Source organism: Gavia stellata, chromosome 27 (genome assembly GCF_030936135.1).
Source record: "Gavia stellata isolate bGavSte3 chromosome 27, bGavSte3.hap2, whole genome shotgun sequence".
In the NCBI taxonomy this organism is placed as follows: Eukaryota; Metazoa; Chordata; class Aves; order Gaviiformes; family Gaviidae; genus Gavia; species Gavia stellata.
The window spans coordinates 7,880,093-7,906,295 of NC_082620.1; the positions used below are offsets into that span (position 1 = coordinate 7,880,093).

The 26,203-nt window shown below is 38.4% G+C and overlaps 1 protein-coding gene across 1 annotated transcript in view; it reads left to right on the plus strand.

Annotated features, from left to right (window-relative positions):
• PLCH2 (phospholipase C eta 2) overlaps nt 1-21,286 on the plus strand; it is a 100,134-nt gene extending 78,848 nt beyond the window's left edge. The window contains exons 12-22 of the mRNA XM_059829998.1: nt 1,116-1,208; nt 1,680-1,780; nt 2,750-2,847; nt 3,665-3,847; nt 4,310-4,417; nt 4,601-4,725; nt 6,737-6,821; nt 7,350-7,496; nt 8,438-8,517; nt 14,891-15,230; nt 19,539-21,286. Of these exons, the coding sequence (XP_059685981.1) occupies nt 1,116-1,208; nt 1,680-1,780; nt 2,750-2,847; nt 3,665-3,847; nt 4,310-4,417; nt 4,601-4,725; nt 6,737-6,821; nt 7,350-7,496; nt 8,438-8,517; nt 14,891-15,230; nt 19,539-21,286 (3,108 nt within the window). The remainder of the gene's footprint in view (nt 1-1,115; nt 1,209-1,679; nt 1,781-2,749; nt 2,848-3,664; nt 3,848-4,309; nt 4,418-4,600; nt 4,726-6,736; nt 6,822-7,349; nt 7,497-8,437; nt 8,518-14,890; nt 15,231-19,538) is intronic.
• The last annotated feature ends 4,917 nt before the right edge of the window (nt 21,287-26,203 follow it).

The following is a 26,203-nucleotide window of genomic DNA, read 5'->3' on the forward strand; positions in this document are numbered from 1 at the left end:
GTGTTTTATTAGCTTACTGAATAAATCATGTATTATTGACTTCAGATTCACAGCTGAATTCATTCGGTTAATGATGATGCCAGGTGAACATCACTGTCAGATACACAAAGCTTTTTTTCTTGCTCACACAGCAATTGGAGCATGAAATGTACTTTTCAACAGAAAGAATTTTATTTTCCATTATAAAAAGTGCATATGAAAGTTGGGTTTTTTCCTTGGTTGTCTATGTTCTATGCATTTACATTTGTATTTTAATTTTATACTAATGCTTAGTTACAAAAATGTACTCAGCCCACAGACTACACTTCATGAAGTTGAGGCATTGTCATTTTAGAATTTGTAATAAGCCCCAAAAAGCTTAGCAAGATTGTTGCATACAAATGAAAAACATTGGAGATCTGCCAATAATAAGCAGGTGTATTAACTAGGGATTAAAACTAGATGAGAACTAAATATCAGCTTCCCAAAACTTTCTATGGCATGAGTTTTGTATCTACTTTTAAGCCTAATGATTTACATAATGTATCACACAGTTATTCTTGTAAGATCCACTACAAGGCCAAGACCTCAAGAATCCTTTTGCATAGGTGTTACCCAGAATAGTCTGTGTTTTATTAGCTGAGGAAACAATGAAACTGTAAGGTCATATTAAAAACCAGTGGCACCAATGAAATATATACATTTTTAGGGATTACAAGGATTTTGTTTCTTTCTTACCATGGAGTATCCTAGTAAAACTGTGTAATTGGCAGAAATAAGTCCTGTTAAACTATGCTTTTCAAACATTAAGCTACAAACCAGTCTGGTGTCAATGAATGTATGTGGTATGGGGGCATTCCGACTTTGCCTGGATGAAAATAAAATTGGGGTTAGGTATTTGTGTGATTTCTGTCTGCTTTGAAAGTTCCCATGGACAAAAATGATGGCAATTAATCCCAGGATACAAGGTCTTGTACTCAGCTTGTGTTTGAAAAAAAAAAGTCTGCATTGGTCTGGTCCAATTCTGTGGACACTTTAAGCAAGATTGCTTCCCAAACTATTTCTGATGATGTTCAAGATATGCTGTCTGTAGCACTCTGGTCTGCTACATTATTCTTTCTGTTTGGTTGCTTTAGAATAAACTTGAGGATGATGTGGAATCTGTGGAAGACTTCAGTACCAGTAAAAGGCACAGCCGGTCATTGATGGGCAGTTTTTCTAAACGCAAGGTGAGCCACTCGGTAGATTAGGTCTACACTAAATATTGTATTCTTGGGTAGGTTTTTTCTTTGCACGCATTGGTGGAGAAGAATGTAATAATTACATTGTCTGACAGAGGCTTGCTATCAGACTGTTCACTGAATAGATAGGCTGGATAACTGGTTATAATTGTGCATAACAGATAGTTTCAATTTACATCAAGGCCCAAAGTATCCAAGATCTAATCTGGAAAACATAAAAATTCATTTGCACCTTTTATCGGAGGATTTGTGATTCTTTTATAAAAAGGCTCTGACCTTGGGCTGAGTCTTCCCCATGTGCATGCATATTGTTCTGCAATAGTAAGTGTTACAAAAGGTGTCATTTCCCATTTTCTGTAAGTAACATACTCATTGGCATAACAAAGCAGAATTGTATCCAGCTGCTCAAACATTGATCAGACGGTTATGATATTATGGTTTTATTTCCTTGCGGCACAGAAAAAAGGAAGCAAATTGAAAAAGGCAACAAGTCTGGAAGAAGGTGAAGATGATTTGGATTCTCAAGGAAATTTAGCCAGGAGCTCCGTACATTACAGCAGGTTTGTTAACAAGTGATTTGGCAAATTTTCTTTCTAAAAAAGATACCTACATAAATGTACCCACTAAATAGGTAGGCTTCAGGTCTAGAAGCCAATTTGTTGAAGGCTGCAGGCACGTGACAGGAATCTGGTATAAGGGTAGATCCGATGTCTGCCACAAGATCATCAGAATCATCTCTTGGTGCCATTCAGACTAATTGGCAAAGTACAGTGGACCTTGTATGTGTTTTGAGCTTTTACCATCTCATCCAGCTGATATATAGGCCATTTGACTGGTGGCCCAGTGAATCCATTAAGGTGGATTTGCAGTGTATCAGGTCCCCAGCTGATTTTTTTTTTTAATTGTTTTATAATTTGCCAAATGAAATTGCATCAGCATTTAGGTGATGATTTTGATTTGTCTTTTGAAATTGGCTCTTCAAAAATCCTGACATCAAAGATCCTTTGCAGAATGGTTGCTTGAGCTTCAGGCTTCAAAAGAAAGAAATCAAGTCAAGCAGCTCTCTAGGATACTTTGGAGCTTTCTTTGGGAGGTTAGTAGTTATGCTGTTAGTGATAACCTGAAGCAAATGAGAAGGATCAGAGCATAACTTTCTTACTATTTCTTTGGGATTTAAAAAGTTTTTTTGTTAGCACTTGACTTAAGAAGTAAATATATATATATGTGAATAGATAGTCCACCCTTTGGTCAAAGCAATTTAGAGTGCTCCCCACCAGATCTTAGTAGGTGAATACTTATGTCAGCCATTGACATGTAAGAACAGGACTTACTTGTTCCGTATAGTTTCATGCCATTGGTTCTACAATTTCTGTGCTTTGACAGTGAAGCTCTGTGTGGTATAAAACTATTAAGTACCTCCTTGGTGGAAGAAAACCTTCTTATATTTCCTTACCCTGATTTATTTTTAAATATGAAAGATAAAATTTACCCCTTAATGAATGGGAAATTAATTTGTTTTATCTTTCTAGGGTAAACCGACAGAAGAAAACAATGAAGCTGTCCAGGGCACTCTCTGACCTGGTGAAATACACAAAGTCTGTTGGCATCCATGATGTTGAAACTGAAAGTAGGTTGAACTAAAAGTCTGCTGAAAATAATTGCTATACAAAGAAATTGAAAGGTTTATGTTCTTACACATCTTCTTATTAAAAGCTGGTTTTCTGTTTGTTTCTCCCCCACCCTGAAAAGATTTTAGCAGAAGAGCTGCACACAATAAAGCTATACTATTTTGAAGTAGCTGACCACTTGCCATCCAGAATCCACAAAGTGAGTCTAGAGTTGTGTGACAGCTTCCATAAAGGAGAAAAAGTTACTACAGGTAGTAAGTAGTACACATGCAGTCCTTGCTAGCTTGTATAAAAGCTGCTACACAACAATTACAATCCTGGTAAATAACAGAGGACTTAGTTATGCTCTTGGGCAGAATGGTCTGAAGAGCATTTCAAGCTTAATGTTTAGATTTTTAAGTCAAATCTGATGAAATACCAGCATTAAATTTCTAGGATATTTCAGTCCTCTTTCTAAATTTTCTGCATCTTGTTTTGACAGGAATCAAGTTTTAGTTGAAAGTGTCAGAAAGACACTTGCTCTTTCCTAGAGCAAATTAAAAAAATCATAGAGAATTTTTTTTTTAAACTTCTTAATGAAGATTCAGGTAATTCATTATATTCAGCTTCATTTTCCCAACCATAACTCCTCCAATAAGCACAATGATTTTGCTGTAATATAAGAAAAGCGTAGTTCCCTCTGAGTGGGATGTATTCAAATGTTGCTTGATAGTTATAAGGAACTAGTGCTATGTAGTTTTGAATGCTTTAGCTAGACAAATAAATAAATAAATAAATAAGGATAATACCTCTAATCTCCTCCTCTTTTCTTTGTAGTCTCTTCCAGCTGGCAGGTTTCATCTTTCAGTGAAACAAAAGCCCACCAGATACTGCAGCAAAAGCCAGCACAGTATCTACGTTTCAACCAGCATCAGTTGTCCCGCATCTACCCATCTTCTTATCGTGTGGACTCTAGTAACTACAATCCCCAGCCATTCTGGAATGCTGGCTGCCAACTTGGTGAGCAGAAAGAAAATGCATTTATTTTTGTTTTATTTTGGGAGGGAAGTTTTAATAGGAGCTCCAGAATCACCCCTTAAAATACTCTGAGTTCTCTGCTCATCCAACTTTACTGACAATTGAGTCCTCCTTGTTACTGTCTATGTTGTTACCTAGATAGATTACCTCAAACATGTATCTTACATGCAAGTTACTTGTCTGATAAATGGAAATAAATGAACTTCTCAAATGCAAGAGGAGTTCAGAGTTCAGACTCTTTTGGAGAGCTTCTCTCCCTAAAGCTGTGATGTATGTTATATAAGAGAATTATTTTTCATAAAACATTTGAGTTTTTGCATCCAAGAAGTCAAATGTGAATATATATTTAGGTGTCCTTCCTTTAACCTGGTTCTACAAACAAGATTGTTGTTAATGTACTCAGTAAGTAATATCACCTTTTTTTTTTTTTTTTTTTTTAAATAGTTGCACTAAACTACCAGTCAGAGGGGAGGATGCTGCAACTGAACCGGGCCAAATTTAGTGCCAATGGGAATTGTGGCTATGTCCTCAAACCAAACTGCATGTGTCAAGGTAAGAAAAATGAGCAAAATAAGTGGATCACTTATTGCGTGACAAGAGTGGGTGTGGATCCTTATTAGTTTGTTTAAAAATGCATTTCTGAGGCTAGAAGCAAATAAGCCTGAAGGTATCTATAACTAAAGTCATCCCCAAATTTGCACTTCTTTCACATTATGTGACTTCTCATTCTTACAGGTGTCTTTAATCCAAATTCTGAAGACCCACTGCCTGGTCAATTGAAGAAACAGCTGGTTCTAAGAATTATCAGTGGTCAACAACTCCCAAAACCACGTGATTCCATGTTGGGAGACAGAGGAGAGGTATGGAACAATCAGTGAATGTTCTTGTGTGTTGGAGAAGGTTTATTTCCATGTTGGCTGGGCTAAGGGTGAGGATTTAACTTCCTGCAGTTATCTGTCAGGAGACATAGAACATGAATAAATTAGGTCATTAGCATCCTAGATCTTTAGGTGGTTTTCTTCACTTCTAAGCATCACAGCAATGGGTTGATATTTTTCCTCCAATTGTCAATACAGCGCCTCCAGGAGAAGCAAAGAAGGGCAATAAGCTCATCATGATGAGTTTCTACTCACCATAGTACTCTAAACGTCCTCCTTCATCCAAAACACATTTGCAAATAAAGCCAAGTCAGTCTGTCTCTTAAAAAAAAAAAAATGTAGAAAAGTTCTGAGCTTGTCAGGCAAGGCAAGCAGAGTTACTTGGGAGTCCTTCCCTCTGCTTGCAGGAATCTGCTCCCAGTCCTCCATTTAGCACAGTATTATTACATGATTTTGGCTTCTGTTGTGTCCTTATTTTTTTTTAAATTTTTTTTTTTGGTGCTCCCTTATTTGTTTTATAAAACGCCTGGCAACTTCACTTAATGAAATATCAGACTAAAAGGAGCCAGATTTGCAACCTTGGCAATTTTTTAAAGAGGCTTTCTTCTTCATTTCTTGTGCTGTTTGTTGGTGTCACAATGTCATGCACATGACTTTATTAAATATTAGTCTTTAATGAATGCTAGGATGAAGTTTTGTCAGAATTAAAAATTCCTTTTAGCCTTTTGCAATTAGAATCAAACCCCTCAAGCGAATTCTTACGTGCTTGAATTTTATATGAATGTTGCAATCAGCTTCTAAATACTCTTTTTCCACAGAGCTCTTTAGGTGACTACATCAAACCAGGTAAACTTCCCTAAATGACACAGTAGACTCATACTGAGGGTTTACTAAACCTATCTATGTTTTAATTAATTTATTTCCATTTCCATTTCTTTCATTATGTCTATTTTTATTAATATCACAATATGCAACAGCATGGAATTTGTCCTAATTCAGATTGCATGCATATTTCAGAAGATGAAGAATAGTCTGTTGGAATTCCATTTTATCCTGAACAGTAGGGGAATTATCTCATGCAGAACATAATCTTGGAAGAAAACTACCTGAACCCATGAATCCAGTTCCCTACAACTGCAGAGAGTTGTGTTTTAAGTGACTACTCTAGAAGTGCCTGCAAAACATACAGACTTACTCCCCATGTCAAGAGCCAACAATATATAGGAAAATTAACACTGTTAAGATAAAATGCCTAAATAATTTTAAGAAACAATCTGCACCCAGTCTGTCCAGATACCAAACTTGAAGTTAGTTTAGCCCTGAGCAAGGATTAGTTTAACCTCCAGCCAAGCACTTGTAGGCTGGCTCACCCTACCCAATTTCCTGTGCTCCCTGATGTGATTGCTGTCAGTGTCTGAGCCGAGTCAGGTAGCTACACGGCATATGCCTATCCTCAGAAATAAAAGCCCTGTTGAAAGCTATGGTGTTTAAAATTCCATGTTTCATTTTATTTGTTTCCTTTGCATACAATTATACTGGAGAAAAATCAGGCCTTTATTGTGCTGACCACTGTATGTTATGAAAAATATTTTGTAGACTAGAGCTAGGTGAACAAGGTAAGACGTTTGCCAAATACACTGTGTAGTATTTATCATGCATGTCCTTTTTGAATATATTTTAAAGCTTTTACTCAAATATCCACTAAATTAGAAAGCGTTCATGTGAAGACCAGTGTTTAAAGTTCCTTTTAGAACAGAGAAATAGAATAGAACAGAGAAATTATCACAAATGCATACAACATGATTATTCTAAATTATGCTTTTAGAAGATTTAGCCAGAGATCTCTCATCAGCATAAGAATCCATTACAGAAAGGCTCAGGATCAATAATTATTAAGACAGTAACATACAATGCCCACATTGTAAAACCTATGTGCTTGAAATTCATCTTTGTCACTCTTTGTTTTCAATATTTTTTACTTTCTGTTTTCCAGATCATAGATCCATTTGTTGAAGTAGAAGTTATAGGCTTGCCTGTTGATTGCGTCAAAGAACAAACTAGAGTAGTTGATGATAATGGTAAGATTACGTGGTTTTTAGGGTTTTTTTATGGCTGAAACATCCTTTCAGGCAAGTTTTGTTCATAAAGATACAGGCAGATGAAATTTGGTGCCTATTAGGGAAAAGCACTCAAAAATTCATTTAAGCATTCTTGATGTTAATCAGACATCAGGGTCTGAATTGTTCAACTGAGTTGGTATAATGTTGTGAAGGTCTTGGTGTAAAACAAGTCATTTGTCTGACTTCTCATGTGTGTGAGAGAAGGATGTTTGGAGCTTGCTGTGGTCAAAAGAGAGTCAAGTTGTCTAAACCCCTGCTGAAAGCAGGGCCAACTTTAAGTAAGATCCAACTATGTTTCTTGCAAATTCTTGTGCTGTTGTGTCTCCTGATGAAGAGAGTGGGAGTACTGGATTTTCCAAGAACAATGATCAAACTATCAGAAAAACTAAAATGACATTGCAGTTTAGGCATTCTTTATGTAGACAGTCTTCTTTCTTCTTGCATCTTGTGAACAAAATATCTAAAAGTTGATTCCTTCATTCCGAGGTTTTAACCCAATGTGGGAGGAAACGTTGGTGTTCACAGTACACATGCCAGAGATTGCACTGATTCGGTTCCTTGTGTGGGATCACGATCCAATTGGGCGTGATTTTATTGGACAGAGAACAATAGCTTTCAGCAGTATGATGCCAGGTAAGACAGAAATGGTGAAATCCCAAATCAGTTGGCTAGGACTTCTTTCTGTGATAACTGAAGATGCAAATGCTGGATTAATGTGTATGCATGTGTCTGCTGCAGAAATTTCTAGTTAGAGCAAGAGACTGAGAGTTTGGACCCTGAGTTCTCTACCTTGGTCCGCTACTGACTTATATGATGAAGACGACTAAATTAATTCTAATGGACTAGATTTTCAAAAAATGGGTAAGGTTGTTAAGCCAGATGGCCAAATATTGTGGACTTGGAAGACTACCATACAGAATCTTTATTCTTGTTACCTCATACTGCTTTTTCCTCTATTTTCTTCACATCAAATTTTGAAAAACACTAGAGTTTTGATAGGTCTGAGTACTATCAGTAACAGTTTAATATAGAACAGGTAGTTACCTATTCTAATGATGGGATCCAGGTTATTAAATACCATTTTCTGTCAGTTTCCTATTTCTGTTTTCAATTCAGTCTTCTTTCACATTAAAGCTTCTTCTGTATATATTTTTCTTTTCTTTCAAAGTAAAGAAAAATGTTTGTGTTTTGAGATTAAAAACAAACACTCAGTCTCAATAAAATTAACATGGTTGAAATGTTTGTAGTATTAATATGGACTGTAAGTCCCCAAGTGAGGATGTAGTCAAGTTTAAATCATGGACTGACAGCAGCAATAATGGACACAGGAAAAAACAAGACATGGCTTTTTTATAAAATAAAAGGGACAAGAAGAAAGGGCAGTTAAGTTTGTAAGTGGTGTGACTTAGATAACTGAGTGTAGCTGGGTGATACATAAGCCTGGGTGCTTATTGTGGGGAGAAGCTGGGAAAAAAAATGGTTGATTTCTTTTGCTGTTTGCAAAAGGAAAGTCTCCAGATGCTCTTCCTATCATCTGCTTCAACTCCTTGTCAGCTTTGTTCACTCTGTTTCAGGTTACCGACACGTGTACCTGGAAGGTATAGAAGAGGCATCCATCTTTGTTCATGTGGCTATTAATGACATCTGTGGTAAGGTGAGTGCCTTTGGTGTAATACAGCACAGCTTGCATACGTAAATGAACTGACAGGATTTTGTATCGCGCCAGGGAAGCCAGTGGGTGAAGGTCCAAGCTAATGTATTTGTTCAGCTAGAGTAAACTTCATGTCTGTGACTGTCACGGTAGCCTGAGATCTTTCTGAATATACATGGAGATAAAAGCAAATCATAGGGAAAGTTATAAAAAGAGATATTTGCAGTGCCTTTTTGCGGGAACCATAGGGGAAGGTTATTTCATTGCAGCATACACACATTTATATAAATATGTATGGTTGTGTCCAATACAGTAAGTGCACCTTGCTGAACAAAAGGTTATACACCTGAACCGTGAGTGCTTGTTGCCTGCAAAGCTTATTCTATAAAGGCTCTGTCTACCTGATGCTTTCCCATTTTAAATTTAATTAAATTCTTAAGGGTTATTTGCTTTGGGGTTTTTCCATAATAACACTTAAAATGCAGAGGAAAGATGATCCTTGTAATAGTTGTTGGACTTATTTTCACTGTTTACCTGTTATTAAGAGTGTGTTTGCTTCACATGCAGGAAAAATACAACCATCTGGGTACTATATCTAAATTCACATGAATAACTCCAAGCTGAAAGTAAAGCCCTAACTTCAAACTTTTCCTAGGCCAGCTGAAAATGAGATAGCTTCTTACCTCGCAGTGCTGGATTTAGGTACTTCTATGCTATTAATTTCCAGGAAATTCAGGTAGCTAAGTATCCTACAGTGCCTTGAGAATCTCGAAACCGGTTTGTAGCCCCTCGCAGCACCAGGCTGAGCTTTCTGGAGTAGCAAGCTGCAGTACCAGCACGGTGACCGCAGGAGGCGGCATTGACTAGGCTGGGAATTCCGAGTGCCTCTCGGGGTGCTGTTCGTGTAAGCGGACTAGAACAGTCCTTAAAAAGGAAAACAGCTTTTTAAACTGCTGGATTTTAATCAAAACTTCAGTGGGATGAAACAGAGAGAAATCCCAGGAAAGCTTATTTTTGTATTTATAGGAAGGGCTGTTTCTGGAAGGAATGTCACTTCAGACATCTTAGATCAGTTCCTGCTTATTTTAATTTGATGTCTAATGCAAAACCTTTAGGCAGGTATAGCTTCATCCTGATAGGGCTAGGAGTCTTGCCTGAAACTTCCTGTGATGGCATTATGAATCTGTTTGAATTTAGCTCTATCAAGCAAGACGCTTTAGAAGTTTTAGGTGAAAGAGAGGCTGTTGGTGTTGGTCTGAGCAGAACACAGCAGATGAGCAGTGTTTAATTTTGGACTGTAGGGACTGTCGCAGATGAAAGGCCAGCACCCAGGGTATGGTAAAAAGGCCATTTAGTCCCAGGCTTCAGGGAAAAGTGATGGCAGGGCTGAACATTTCAATGCTAAGATCTTTCCTGAGTATATTTTTGGGTTCAAGGGAACTGTATAGGATGTAAGTCATGCCTGTTCTGACTGCGGGTAGGGGGGGGATGCAATTGTCTCAGTAACCTTACAGACACTTGCTGGATGCATGCGTTGGTGCTGATTCAAACAGCTTTAAATTTTGTCATGAACTTCTTTGGAGTTCCTGTGTTCAGATCTATTGCTCTTTCTTGAATAGTTCTGTCAAACTCTCCATGCTTGTACCAAGAAAGTCAGATAGCTCAGCCTTGAGCATATGAGACCAGTGGGAATTGAATTGATCTGATTAGTGACTGTGTCCCTCACCTATGTCCTTTAATGAAAGCAGGCATCTATTTGCTGTATGCATCCAGCAGAGAAGATGACTGCCCTGGCCAGCCCTACTCATCCATTTTGTGCATTCTTCTTTTCTGTTCTATTCTTAGTCAAAAATGATAGAGAATAGGCAGATTTTCCTCCTCTTCCCAGTGTTGTGTGCATTCATGATGTTCCAGTTGTTTGCTGCTTTCAGGTGATGTCCTCTGTGCTGCTTTCTCAGTACTGCTGTAAGGATAGCAAATATTTCAGTATCCTTCATTGAAAGTCAAAGTCTGTAGCTTAGTATCCATTGGATTTTTAAATAAAAGACAAACTGGGTCTGCCTGCCTTTATCACTGATTGGTTAACTTCATCGGCTTCCAAGTCACTGCTCTGGATAGCAGTGTTTCATGAAAGAGACAATGTTCATAGTATTTGCAAATGTTTTAAGAGTTTTCACCTCAAATCTTCTTTGGCAATATTACAAGATATAATCTTTCTTTAAATCCTTACTTTACCTAGCCTTTCATAATTATTTGCTCTTATTGGCTTCTTCATGAGTAACTGGCTGGTCATAGTTATAATTTGCAGTAGGGCACATGCCCATTTAAACTTTGACAGCTATTTTGAGGACATTAGTTATTCTTGGTAAGTGTTTTAAACAACTGAAAGACCCTTGTATATCACGGTGTCTCCTCCCTGTCTTATCCACTAGCTTCCCATCTACTGGACTGATCTGGTTTTTTGCTTGTTTTATTCCCTTTTCATGTTCTAAGTCTATTAGATGTCCCTTATTGCTTCTCATTATCATTGCAGTCTCTTTGGGTTTGCTGGTGTTAAGATGCTGGTGCTGTGCACTGATGTGATTAAAATACAAGGATTTGGAAGGAAAGCTTATATGTGGAGGGTTTTTTTAATTTATAATTTTTAATAAAAACTACTGAAAATATGGAACAAATATTAGACAGCCCTTTCTGGTTTGGTCTCTCTGAATCATGTTCTGCTTTGATTTTTCAGTTAACAGAGTTCTGTTAAAACTAGAATTATTTCTGTGTTTCCACTCTCTTAATTATGGGCAGAAAAATCACCAGTTATTAGCCTGGTTTTACCCATACTTTATTAATCCAGATAATCTAATGCAAGCATTAACCTTTGGGGTTTTTTTTCTAAATGTAGATATTCCATCCTCTCAGTAGTTTGATATTAATAAAACAGAGTCTTAGATTTTTTTTCACCTTAACTTGTGTTTAACTGAAATCTCTTTATAGATTGCACTATTTCCTGCAGATGCTTTTTTTTTTGTCTCTGTCTCTTCTGTAGTCTATTCATGTATTGCAGATTTCTTGTGGTTTTCTAGATGTGCATATCTCTGAGATCCTCTCTCACTATTATTTTGCCTTTACTCTGTCTGTTTGTGATTTCAGTGGGCTTCTCTATGTCAAAAAAGTCTACTTTTAGAAGCAGAGCATTTTTAGACGCCTTGAAGGTACCCCCTCCTGTCTCAGGGAGGTGTAGTGACCACCACCACACACCTGCATGTCTCTAACTAGTTGCTTCATCAGCATCAATGTTTACTTATTAGCATTTTGAAGGTCTTCAACTCATGTAACATGAACTGCGACATTTGACTTGGTCAGTTCTGTTGGGTCATTGATCAGCCGGAGAGCCTTCCATATATGAAGCAGATCCAGGATAAAAGACCTTCTATACTGCCCCTTTCTCTCTTCTTTGAGTCTCTACCTCTACTGTCTTTTCTCTGGTGTACTACAATTCAAACCACTTCTTTCACATGGAAAAGAACATGAACAGTGAATTGTTTGCTAAATTGTGGGAAAGCCTCTTGTGCTGTTTTTCAAGTCTGCTTTAAAGAAGGAAATAGCCCTGTAAAAGCTGAACTAGAAGCTGAAAGCACATGTTCTGGATCTCCGTCAAAATGGCTCTCTTTTTTTTTTTTCCCCTTGTTTTTTAAACTTTTTTTTTTCCTAAGTTAACCAAATTTGTCTTCGGGTTCTTGAATCACTCCGTTGATTCAAGCAACAATGGCTAACTTAACAAAGATGCACCAGCTAAGCTAGAATGATACCTGGGGCCCTGCACTGTGTCTCACCCATTCCATCGGTGCTTTTCTTTTATTTTTGTTGGATATTATTTGTGTGTGTGTATGTATTACAATTTTTTCTGGGTTTTGCAAGTATTTATATTGTCTGATTTTTATAGCAATAAATTAATGTACTTGCCAACTTGTCTCAATTGGAGCAGAATGCTTTTTTCCCTTCAGTCCTTAACAAATGCATAATCTCATTTTGAAGCTTTCTAGTGAAAGTGAATCCACAATGATCAAAGCAGACTGTTCAATAGTCTGGCTTTCACAGAAGGTTTATTAATATTTAAATTACATTTTCTCTGCCTTGTATGGGAAAAATAAATTCCTACCTTCTTTATCTTATCGTGTACCTACTTTTAAAGGCCATTTTAGGTCTCCTTTTAGTCACCTCCTCCTCACACTGGATCTTGGCATGTGGTAACTAAACTTCAGTCAATTATAAAAATAATATTCTGAATGCTTTCACGGGGCTTTGTGTCAGACAAATAAACCTTGATCCTGTATGCCAGATTGCACAGGACACTTATGAATAAAAGCAGCTTTTAATCCAGGCTTACTGTACAGTGCAGCTAATATCTATGCATTAGGTCTTACAAAGCAAAATTTGAAATGTGTGAGCATGCACTCGAATATTTGGGGTGAAAGATAGACCATTGTAATTTAAATTAAACATTTCTGTGCCATTGTTTGGCACTGCAGAAATGTGACCTCACATGACATCACAGGGTAAAAATTGAACTGACAGCAAGTGCCAACAAGCATGGATGCTGATCAAATTTTATCATGGGTTTCTTACAATGCATTTCAATCACAGGCTTATGTACTCTATTTTTATTAATTCTTTATGCTACAGCTACTAAAGAGAGTCTGATCTAACTGGGAAATAAAGGGAACAAAGGAGAATTAGATTAGAAGGGAAATACCTCTTTCTCTGCTTTAAGTGATTTATGTGTGCAAGGCTCTACAAACAGAGCAAAACCACTATACTCTTTATCAGGCACCAGCCTGATAAGTTGGCTTTAAAAGTTGGCAAGTACACCTGGAATGTTTACAGGAATGCTGGAACTCTGTTTCACTGAGGTGTAGTTCAATTGTATGGTGGTGAGAGATTTATGATGGTGAATATATATGTTTAATGCTTATGTGTTTAATGCTTAAATAAGTACTGAAGTATATGAAGTACTGTACTATCACCCTGACTAACTTCACTTGTTTATAGTGTGTTTCTTCAGTGATGAAAACATACATGCGTGTCTTTGGATAAATGTTGTATGGTAGGAAATGATGAAAATGTAGGTATACAAGTAGAAAACAAAATATTTGATGATTGTTTGTCATACATGTAGTTCAACTGCTATTCATGACAGTGCTCAATTCAACTGAAGTGTAGATCTCCTTTATACTGAAAAACAAAATACGGTATTTTTACGTCTATTGTTTATTTCCCAGCAGTTCCTAAGGAATGTAAATCTCCATTTGAACATCCGATTTATTATTATCTCTTTTAAGTCAGGAATATTCTTTAGCATAAGAGGTCACTATCAGTTAAGTTCTGCAACCACCTCATGTTGCACCACAAGTAAAATTAAAATGATTTTAAAGTAACTTTTTAAAATTACCACCATTTCTATAGTTTGTTTTGTGCTTGGGTTTTTTTCTTTCCCCCCAGTTTCTTCCTCTCATTTACTCAGAGCATTCAGTTTTGCTCTAGAGCTGGGACCTCTGCTGCATGCCACAGATTTCCTGTCTAGTGTATGAGTGCTAGTCACTATCTCCAGTTTAAGAGACAGGAAAAAATTAGATTTGACTGCATCTGATGTCCAGTTCTGCTCAAGTATAATGTCCTGCTCAAGGCAGATAATTCAGCTCTACGTTTCCAATTTAATTGAAATCGTCAGCAATGCTAATTGGCCCAGTCCTAACGTATTTAACTCTACAAAATTGCAGATGACTTGTTTTATTGAAAAACATGCTTAAATCTTTTCTTTTTTACTACTGCATACCTCACAGAGCTTTGTGTTTAAAGAAATAAAACCAAAACCAAACAACAAAACCCCAGAAAGCTGTATTGCTAAAAAGGAAGCACTTTGACTTTAGTCTTAAAGAGTTTGAAATGTGTGGCATTATGAACACCTCAAACTTTGTGGCTTTTAACACACACTGAGAAACTTCAACTTTCAGAATTAGATCCATGTAGACTGAAGTATTTCCTTTTATTTACTTTTTCTTTTCAATATCCAATGTTTATGTTTATGTTGTAAGTAGCTATATGCTAGTAAGAAAATTATGACAAATACAGAGATAAGCCTGGTTGAAAATTTTATCTATAAACATAGTTGAGCAAAAAAGACATGAAATTTTGCAAAGCTGCTGTTACTGATTTGTTTAATTTTTAATCTGTGTCCTATTTCTGGTTTAGTTCTCATGCTGATGGTAGGAATGCTGCAGGAGACTCTGTATGTGGTGCATATGTGTACATGAGTTCCTGTGCCCATAGGAAGAGATTTGCGTTTTCTATTAAGGACTTTTTTTTTTTTTTTTTTTAAATTTTCCAGGCCAAACAAGCTCTAGGTCTAAAAGGCCTGTTTCTCAGAAATCCAAAGCAGGCCTCTCTGGACAGTCATGCTGCTGGTCAGCTCCATCGCAAACATTCCTTTAGCAGCCACATCTTGAGACGGACAGCCAGTGCACCCACCAAAAGCCAGAAGAAGAGCAAGAAGGGCTTTCCCGAAATTGCTTTTGACACAAAAGACAACAGCTCTGAAGGGGCCAGTGAAGACCGTGAAGTGGAAGCTGCCTCACAGCCTCGCTTTGAGCAAGAGCCAGAAGGTGCTTCTCTGTCACCAGCTCCCAGAGATGGTGCCAGTGGAGAGGTACATGGCAAGGGGTTGAAAGGTAAGGCCCATAGTTCTCGTAAAGCCAAAAGCCAAAGTTGTTCTCAAGGGGTTGCTGCTTTCAGTGAACCCATACAGAGGTCTAACAGGGTCCGGCTTCAGGAGCACCAGAGCGAGAAGCAAAGCGTCTTTGCACGCTGTGCCATCAACAGTTCTGGTAGGATTGGAGTGGCCACCAATTGCATGAAATGCATGATTGGTTCCAAAGAAAGCCCAGATCTAGAATGCAAGTGGAGTGATCATCCTACCAGGCCTATTGCTAAAGACATACTTCACCATGATCAGTATAGCAGTATAACTGGAGAAGAGAGGTTAGAGCTAAAAACCTGGGGTGTTAAAGGCCAGCCCAGGCGGCAATCAGATTTGCAGTCTTGCAGCAGCCCTGGAACTGCCGATGATCTAACAAGGAGCACCCAGTCTTTTGTGACCCCAGGGAAGAAAAATGTTGAATCTAAATGTCACGGAATAAAGGCTCATTCCCGGCAGCGGTGGCAGTGCCAATCAGGTGGCAAGTATGGAAGCACTGTCAACTTGGTTGCAGCCAGCAATGGCTCTATATCCTCCAACTCCAGCAGTCTAGAAAGCCTTGGAAGCCCAGAATTCCCCAAGCGCTGCTCTGAAACTTCTCGAAGGCAAGTGGGCACCCTACAGAGGGAAATGAATGCCTTATTCGTTCAAAAATTGGAGGAAATTCGAAGTAAATCCCCTATATTCTTTACTGGTAAGACCAGATTTTCTTCACCCTTCTCCACCTTAGATCACATCATTGTCTCAGCTTCTGCATAGCATCTTTAATTAGAAGCCCCTGTATGTTGTTCTGTAATCAAGAGCTCCTTTTCTTTATTTTTGGCAATGACAGAAAAAAAGTCTGCATAAATATTTCAATTTTATTTTTTTCCTAGACGTGTTTGGTATAGATTAGTCCTTTCCATGCCTAGCTAACCATCTGCAGTAGTAAAACTGTCAATAGTCCATGAATGTTTGGATTGTTTGTTCAGGGTTTTTTGTTTCCTTGGTTTTTTTTTAGTGAATGTGGTATGATACTAAGTAAATTTTAAGATCCAAACCAGAGCATTAAGTAGAGATTGAATATGAGAAGACCATATTAACAAACACTATTTCCATTATCAGTATTTGTGTTTCACTGAGGGATAACCACATCAGAAATTATATCTAATGTGCACTCTGCTAACAATAAAACCAGTTTCTTCCTCAAAGAATTTGCAAAATTACTGCCATGAGTTCAGGGATTACTGGATGGAATTCTCTGGTCTGGGTTATTCAGGAGATCACACTTTATGAACGTAGCAGACCATTCTGGTCCTAAATATATGAATCCCCAGTATGCAAACATTTATAGGTGTGCTTAATGCTATGTATAAGATTTGACTGTGACCTGAGGGCACAGTTGCATAATATAAAGAAGCAAGGCATATGACCTGATCTTACTTGACATTAGCCAGCCTAAGTAGACTGTTAGCATTTCCCAATTGCAAAGTAAAATGTGTCCACTTAAAGGAAGGCTGCTTAAGGTACAGCCTTTTATAGTTGTTTCAAGCCAGGAAATTGCATGTGGTCACTGGAATCACACGACTGTATCTTTACTCATGAACTGTATGTTTGTAAAGATGGAAAGTAGGAACAGAGGCAAACAAGGTATATATTTTAATAAGGAAACTGGCTTTTTTTGCTCCTGATTTGGCACGGGCGGAGGGAATGGAAGAGGTTTTGACAAGATTTTCTCTGTTTCATAGAATTGTGAAGAGGAAGTAAAGAAATACAGCTTTTGTCTATGACTACAAGAGCTTCTCTTCAAATCCCTCCCCCTTCCCCTTAATTGTCCAAGGAATTTGGACATTGATGGTTACATTTTCAGGAACAGTTAAGTGACTTTGATGCTTCTTAAGATGTAATCCCTTTTTTAGTAATAGATTCTGACTGCCCACCTATAATGGGCTTTTTTGAAAGCCTCATACAGAAATTTAAAATATTCTATTTGTTTGATCAATTTAATCTGGTTGGCTGTCTAAAATTTTTCCTTTTTTCTTTTTTTTTTATTCTTTTTTTACATCTTTTTTCCAATATCTGCTTTGTGCTTTTAGGAAAATACCAGGACAATGGGAGGTGGAGGGAAGAAGTTTGCTGGTTCCCGTGACTTGAAATTAATCCAAAGCAGCAGAACTCTTTGTGTGCCTAAATTATTGGCATTAGGCTTTTCATAACCTCTGAGTAGTGTGACATACGAAACCATTTCCCATTATCAGTGCCAGCTCCCCTGCCAGCCCCCCAAGTCACTAAATAAATATTGTGATATGCTTGAAATTTGATTAAATCCATCTGACTTCTCAAGCATGGAATCAGCAAACCTTTAAAATGGTGAAATAGTCACTTGGACTGGATGCTGATGATCCAGTGACAAACACTATGTTTGCACAAACAGCATGCTTTCCCCATCCGCCTGCTATTTTAGTGCCTTGGGCCAAGAAACCAAGGAAACCAATAACGTTAGCCTAATATGGCTGCATTTCATAATTAACTTTCTGTTGATGGGAAGTGCCACAAGGATGAGACAAGAAACTATAGTCTCCAGTTTGTCCCCTTTATGGCAACAGCATTACTGTTTCCCGTATTTTGCCTTGTAAGTGTCCCTTAATCTATGCTGATGGCCTAGCCTGGACAGCGAGCAGGAGAGCTCATTAGTCTGATCAGATGCTGAAAAGTCTGCTGTGTTGCGAATGGTGGATTTTGCTTATGGGCACGTGTGCTGTCTTCCCTTTTAACACTCCCAACTAACGTAATATAGGCCATTGAACAGCTGTCTCCATCGTTTAGCTTCTTGTCACTACTCTGGATTGGAAATACCGGTGCTGAAAGGAAAGGCCCGATATTTCCTTGGCATTTTTTGGTAATGTAGATGATTTTTTTTCCATAGCGTTAGGAAAGGGCTTTGGAGAAGAGGAGGCCAGCTTCCATTCCCCAGTCCAGTAGAGTGCGTTTCTTGAACAATAGCAAAAATTGCCTTTTATTCTTCTATGACAAAATAATGGACTTAATACCCATCCATTTATGGATTCCACTGAGTGCTCTGGTTGGTCGGAAATTCTTAGGATCCTACGAAAATGTGTCAATATTTCTGTCTGTTTCCCTTCCCTCCCTCAGCACTAATTTATCCTGTTATCTGCACCTCCCTTCCCTACATTAACTGGATTTTTCCTCTGTTCTGTCCTATTATTCTACATGCACACTCTCTCTCTCTAGTTAAGAACTGAAAGGACAAGCAAGTCAAAGGTAACTGTCTACTGAGTGTCACTGATTCAATACCTCATTGCCTGTAGTCCTGGTTTTTGTTTGTTTCCTGCCTTATAATTATCTGCTCCTATATTCTTGAGGTTGTTGTCTGGCTTAGTGGTGCTTTGCTAGTTCTCAAATGCATGTTTGCATTGTGGTTTGGAGATGTGTGCAATAGTCTTTTTGGCATGATTGCTTTGGCTCTTAGGGTACAAATTGTAAACATTGCAGATGGACAGAGCATTTTCTTCAGGTAATTGGTGGCTGTAGTGATTCTTCAGGATTGTACTGTCAGCCTGGTGTTCATCAACCACGTGTCTCTATAGTTTTTTGAAAAAGAAATTGCAAACATTTTAGGAAAAAAAGTTACTCTGTTTAAAGTTTTTCTTTTGATTTTGAAAGGCACATTGACTACATTCCATTGTATGCATACAGATCATTTTATGTCATCTACTCCAGAAGTCCTATGCTGCTTCTCTTCTGAGTAATTGATCATTGGGATCATATCTGTTGGTTGGGCAGTGGTGTTCTGATTATTATACATGTTCTGATTATGATCTGATATACTGACATGTTTGAGTGCTGGAAAGAAGGAAAAGAGCAATTCAAGTGGTGCTGGATGGCGGAGGAAGAAAAGTTAGTTTGTGAGAGGGGATACAAGGACACAAAGAAATTGATGGGTACAGTTGTTGTTTGAGTAAGATAATTAGAAAAGTAATACAGTGCTACTATGCATGGACTGAGAATTTTTGAAAGCAACAGGGATTTGGGGCAGCTAAAACTGAATGAGCAGAAATTTTTGCTGCCTTTAGCCAGGCATTTGAAAGCACAAGTTATTTCAAAAATCATGATTAGTATATGCAACTACTACCTTAAAAACAAAATGATAACACATAAAGAATAAATCTTCAGCTAAACTGTAATTTGTAATAGTTAATTAACCCTGTATCTCTGTTTTTCTTGTTTCTTTCTTTTTTTCTTGTTTCTTTCTTTTTTCTATCTTTTCATGTCTCCCAAGTAGATGTCTGCCATTTCGCAATACAGAGGTCAGTCACTTCTTTATGCAGCCTAGAAACTATCACTGAAGAGCCTGTTATTGCCAATGAAAACCATCATGCCAGCCTTTTCTTCCCTCTACCCAGTACTCCTTACAGCGATTCTGAAGAAGGGTCTGTGTCTGATCATTCCACTGAATCTCGATCGGAAGTAAGCAGCACATCCAACCAGCCTCAAGAATCTCTACTCACTAGAGAACAAAGAACAAGTCTGGCTGCAGGAGACCAAGTGCACATAGTCACAAGAGCAGCTGACACAAGTTTAGTAGTCCAAGAAGATGAGAGGACAAGCATGACAGGATGTCTCAAAGAAGAAAATGGTTGGACGCAGGCATGCAGTCAAGCTGAAGATCAGTATGGATTGGCAGTGCATCCTCAAGAAGCCCAGCTGGTAGTGGCAGCAGGTAAGACTGCTGGCCAACCTGTTGAAAACTGCCAGAAGCAAAATGACCGACCAGGTCAGGTATTAATAGACGTGAAAAGCACCAATGAATCCAAAGGCCAAAAACTTGATGCAGCAGCTGTTCTACTGCAGCAGAACAATGTGATTAACAGCACACAGACAACTTTGTCTCCAGACACTTTCCAAATAGCCCAGGCTGCACAGGCTCTACCTGTTTCTGTTTCTCAGATGAGCTCTTACGTGTTAGTAAGAAGGCCAAAGAGTGAAGGACTGAAGATGTCAGACTCCTCAGCCTTAATAAAAATTCCAAGTAGCCTGTCTCCAGCAGCAGAAGTATACTTTGATGCCACTGTTAACGACCGGATCTGGAGCAAGCTAGATTGCAGCAATCATCGTGACAGCATGTCTTCCTCTTCCAGCATGTCCTCCAATGACACTGTGATCGATCTCTCTCTGCCCAATCTAGTTCGCAAAAGCCTCCCAGATCTTGGCATCCGTCATGAAAATTTTGAGCACCTTGCCATACGAAAGGGTATGCGCCCACGATCTGCTACAACATCCAGTAACGAGATGCCAATGGTGAGCAAGAGCAAATCCAATCCTAACCTGAGGTCTGGCCAGCTGCCAGCAGATGAATTGTGCCCCCGTCCTCTTGCCAGGAGCCCTCAAGATGCATTCTCATCCATTCCTAGAAGGCATACTTGGAGCAGGCTGTACATCGAAAGTCTCAGACAGTCTTCGAACAAATCCAAAGCACAGGATATAGTTGGGAATAACCAGGCAAAATCCAAGAGTCTTGGAGACCTTACCTCTGATGATATTGTGTGCACTTTTGAAAGCAAATACCGTAGCATCAGCAGGAGTTTTGTCACTCGATCAATGCGGGAGCAGCGCCGCTCTGCAGGCCTGAGATCTTCAGTCAAATCCCAGGATGAATTGACTGAGCAGCTAAAGAAGCTGACAGCCTTTCAGCAGGAAAATGATATCACTTCCCCTATCAGTCTTGATCCAACTGAATCTGAAGAGGAAGGGGAGAGCTTGGGACTCCTTCGCAGGTCTTCATCTCGCAGTCAGAGTAGGGTGCGGTACATTGCCAACAGGGCTAAGCAAGCTCAGGAGAGGCAGCGGCTGCAGAGCCTAGGCCAGCTCGGTGGGAGTCCCATTGAAGAGAGAGGAAATCCGGAGGGAGCCTGCAGCGTTGCAAAAGCAGTTTGTATGGATATAGCTTCTCCTGCCGTGTTTACATCCCAGCCTAAGAACCAAACTGATTTTAACACTGACACAGAAGTCTTCTTTATGCTGAAACTGTAATTCTGGGGGGCACTGAATAAGGCAATGTTTACATTCCTGTCAAAACAAAACATAGTGACCTGAGAGGCACAAAAGATCCTCACATGGCTTAGTGCTTCCTGGCCTTCCCTTCATTGTAAGGGTACTTAATATCATGACTGCAAAAGAATAGTTGAGTGTTAAATTTGTCAGCAGTTTGTGGAAATAGAACAATCAAGTGAAATCGGAGACTTATATTTTTACAGTCCTAATGATCTGATATCCTTTTTTTTTTAATTACACTTTTCCCAGCCTCAAATTTGGCCTTCTTTGTGTGTGACCACTTCTTTCCATTTGCAGTTTGCTCTGTGCGAATCTCATGTTCTTTACTAGTTTCAGTAATTGCTTCTTATAATAGGTAAACATCTATGTGATGTTAACGACAGCTAAGGTAAATTCTGCTCTTGCAAATTGTGGATCCGTGAAAAGAGGCTGGATTTAAAATCATGCAACCTGTTCTGTTTTTATTTTCTGGAAGGGTTTGAGGCCTCTGAGGGTGTCTTGTCTGGGAAATAGTCAAAATTGCAGTGTAATTGTTTCGTGAATTAATAATGTAGTAGATAAAGTCCCTCTTTCATTGTGGACCTGTTTATTTCAGTGTCATTCATATTGTCTCACTCTTTGAAGAAGAGCTCTCACTATGTTCCAAAGCAATGCTTTTTTAAACCAAGCTTGTTTATAGATATAAGTATATATTATACATCTGTGTGTATGCAAATATATGTCTGCACATATATGTACACATACACACACTTAAACTGAACTGTGACTGTTCCTTGTCTCAAAACATCATCTGTGGGAATGAGACAGGAGAGAGAAGGGAATTACTAAAAATAGACAGGAAATATCTTCTGACTTTGATTCAGAAATGGCTAAAAAGCATGCTAGTCTTTTCTTGAAAACAGAACCATCCCTTCTTTATGGTACTTTAACAATGCTGCTGTACATAGCACTTTTTGGATGAATTTTACTATTTCTGTATTGCACTGCCATGCAAAATTTTCAATGATATGTTTTAAAAAAAGATATATTTAATTTTTTTAGATGGACATATTTAGAATTAAATACCAACCTAAACAGAATAATAATTTTTCCTCCCCATTTTTTTTTACTTTTTATTTTTAGGGATGTGTCTCCCCCCCAGTTATTATGTCATTTATTATAGATGTACATTTTATCAGTGATGGAGAAGAATGTTTACTGAGATGCATTTTAAAGAGAAACAGAGGTTTAATTTTATTTCAGGCTGCATAGAGTCCCTATTATTGAGAGGATATTTTGCTTTTGTTTGTAATGATTCTTTTGTGTATATTGTAAAATCTAAAAATTTGTTTGTAAAACCACCTTACACTACTAAAATAAACATATTTAACCTTCCAGCTATTGACTCTTTAGCTGTAACATAATGCTTTTTCTGTGCTGTCTAGAAGTTTGTGGTATACAAACATGGTTAACATCTGCCTTGTTTTAAAAATTCCTTAGTGGATAACATTTAATTTTACTCTTTTTCAGAGTTTTAGCCATTTCAGATCCAGCTCAAATTTTCTCAGGTCCACCAAAACACATGCAAGTATTGGTAGAGACTGGCCTTCTATTGTATGATACACAGCACATGGATTGTTTTGAAGCGATGTCATTGGCAGGCAGTGATGGCTGTGTAGATGAAAATTCTAGGGGAACTCATGTAATTAGTAGCCAAACAGACATAATCCAAGGACCTAATCTGTTACAGCTCTCCAAGTAAGATAGATAGCTCTGTTTCATCACTGAGGTTGTTTAAAGTCTGGCTGAAAATACTGCAGCAAAAATTTGCTCTTCACCTGCCTCGTTCAAAAATCTCTTTTCTCTTCCTGTCTCAGCAAAGTGCACAGTGAAAGTGCGTGTTATTTACTTAGCTCATACTCTGTCCTGGAGGGCTCGCCAGCCTATTTGTGGATTGTAGGGCTAGAAAGGAGTTCTTGGTTTCTAATTTTAGTATCATTTGGCCACAAGCATTTAAAAACTCTGAGGTACCAAATGTAAGCTTAACTGTAGCTAATGATGTCATCCTGACATGGAGATAGGGGCTGGGAGGGGTTAAATTCTCTGATTAAATCTTTTCAAATGCTCTTCAGTATGTTTTGTCTAAAAACATTCTCTCAGTTTTCCATCCTGGCTCAGATCTCCATTGCTTGTCTTCATAATTTGGATGAGAGGCCCTTGAGGTTTGTGCAACAAAGATTTGGAACATGCACTGAAGTAACCCAACAACATCATTGCACTCTCTGAAGGAAAAAAAGGTAAACCAGCAGCAGAATGTGTGATCTGCCAAGATTAGTCTCACATTGTGTCTTTAACACAAAGCAAATTTCATTAACATTCTCTAGACGAAAAGTCACTCTGTAATACTTTAGTTTGGGGCTGAAAAGCTGCAGGGAGTTGCTGCTTTTTTATCTTTAAAGCAAGAAACTACATGCAACTTGACAGCTTTAGAAAGTTAATGTTTAAAAGGCCTATTTGTGTCTTTTCAAAGACCAAGTTCCACAATCAGATTATTTTTATCTTTAATCGATTAAGCAATACTTGTTAAATTAATGCACCTCACAGGCGGCAGTATCATGTAGCACTTCAAAACATTTATCTTTGTTCGAATTTTTAAAAAAACAGTGTCTGGATTTAACTTAATAGGATACATGCGAATTTTGCCCTCCTGCTTCCAAATTAATAGTAACTACCTTTACAGCTTGTTTTGTAACACTACGTAAGAACATTAATGATGTGTCCATTTATTCCTATGAACGGCATTTATTTCGTGGTACCTACACTGTTGAGTAGCAGAAGCTTACTAAGCACTTTTGCTCTTCGTTCATCGGTCTTCTTCCGGGAAGAAGAAAATTGCTTATTCAGATCTTCTCAGCAGGCAGGGTGCTATCTAAAATGGTAAGGAAAGCAAAAAAGATTCGGTAACAGCGGAGGGAGTCAGGAGTTGAGGTTCCAAGCAGCACTGATTTTCATTTTATGCATGCCTCCCTGCTTTTATTCTCCTGATGATCTTCTCTACCATTCATATGATAATCAAGATGAAAAAGCAGATTCTCCCTCCTCCGTGTGAAATTGCGGGCAGATGCAACATAGACACAGGTTGAGCATGAAACCACAGTGGTCAGTGCACGCCATCTGCTAAGGCAGTAACATTCACTTTGCGGTCATCACCGCTTGCCATATAGTAGCTGCAAATTTTTACTGGAATCGCACACCTATAGCACAACAGACTTAGGATTCCATAGGAGACATCCAAACCTAGGCCAGAGGCACTTGCTAATACGGCACAATGATTGCTTGTGTGCTCCATTCAGGATGTCATGCAATGGAACAAAAGCCTGGCTGCAGGTGTGAAGGAATTCAGAAAGGCAGCTGAAATCATTGTTCTTCAAGAAGGTCAGTGACCAACTGAAAAGCTACTGAGATGCTTAAAAGTCTCATTTTGCTCTGAAGACTAACTCCCACGATGATGAGACAATCAATAATTTTATTGCATTTCCGATTTTATACTGCTTGATTTACAAATGGAAAGATTAATGCTGATTAGGGTATCACAATCAGATTCTCAAGCACATCTCCCTTTTAGGTTTTAAGGTGGTTGTTTTGGTTTTGTTTTGCTTTCTTCAAAAAAACCTCCAAAACCTTAAACAAAATTGTCTTAGCAACTCTGTTTTTAATAGTTTTTCCTGTTGCTTGGCCATGACCTAGAACAATACTGGAGGTCTGATAGTCTGAAAATTAAACTGCTGAATGAGGATAGAGAGAGAAAGGTAGGGGGTTCTGCTGACATGTGAGAACATTTCCTTGGCTATACCTCATCTATCGATTAAATCAATAACACTGCCTAGAGAAAGCCTATTTTGTATCTATTGCGGCTGGCTTGTACAAAGACAGCAAGTATATTCCCTTGTCCAGAGCTCCTCCTGTGAGGCCTCAGACTCATGTCATATATATTTTTCAGTTCATTAAACTGTAAGATCGGAGGTCCAAAGTTTCCAAATTACAAGCAGTGTATTATACATGGCTGGACTTGGGATTTATGGTCTGTATTCCTCCAACTTGGTGTTTGAGAACACTGATGATGAACATTTGATTGTATCTTTAAAAACTGATTTTGCCTGTGCTGAGATGCTTTCAGCTGCTTGTAGTTGAGCTTATCAGCCCTTGTTAGCTGCCAGCTGTGAAAAATCACATACCACAATGCCCATCTTATCAAAGCCTAGAAAATATTCATGAAAAGCAGCTGGAAACCTCAACTTACCTGATTTTTGTAAACTTCCCCCACATATGCAGCCCTTTGCCAGAATCTTTAGGGCACAGCTATCAGGTGAGAATGTGAAGAACAAATCACATTCAAACTACCAAAGATAGCACCTGGAAATGAACCTGTAACCAGGTCAAAGCCTCGGAGAGAAATCCAAGGTGAAAGATCTTTCTGGATTCTGTTTCGTCCTATAGAGAGGATGTAATTATAATTTATAACATATCTTAGCATCTCACCATAATTTATATTGCAAGAATGATTTACACCATCTGGAGTCTGAAAGTGCATTAAAAGTGATCTAAGGACGAATTGTAGTGAGCTGTGAGTCATGCCCTTGAACTCTGTTAGTGCAAGCTTCACCAAATGCAGTCTTCTAAGCATTTTTTATTGAAATGTAAGCAATTTTTGACTCTGCAGAAGGCAAGCTGTGTTGCTGTTTAATAATTGATTTACTCGGTGGCATATATAGAAAAAGCTTGGGGAAGAAGGCCAAGATGTGCAAGCTGCTGGAGAGTTTTCCATCTTGAATGGTGCTTAAAGTCAAGTAGGGAGTAAATTTTTGTTTCTTACTTAAGTGTGGACATATTCCACCCCCCCGGCAGGATGAGTTGTAA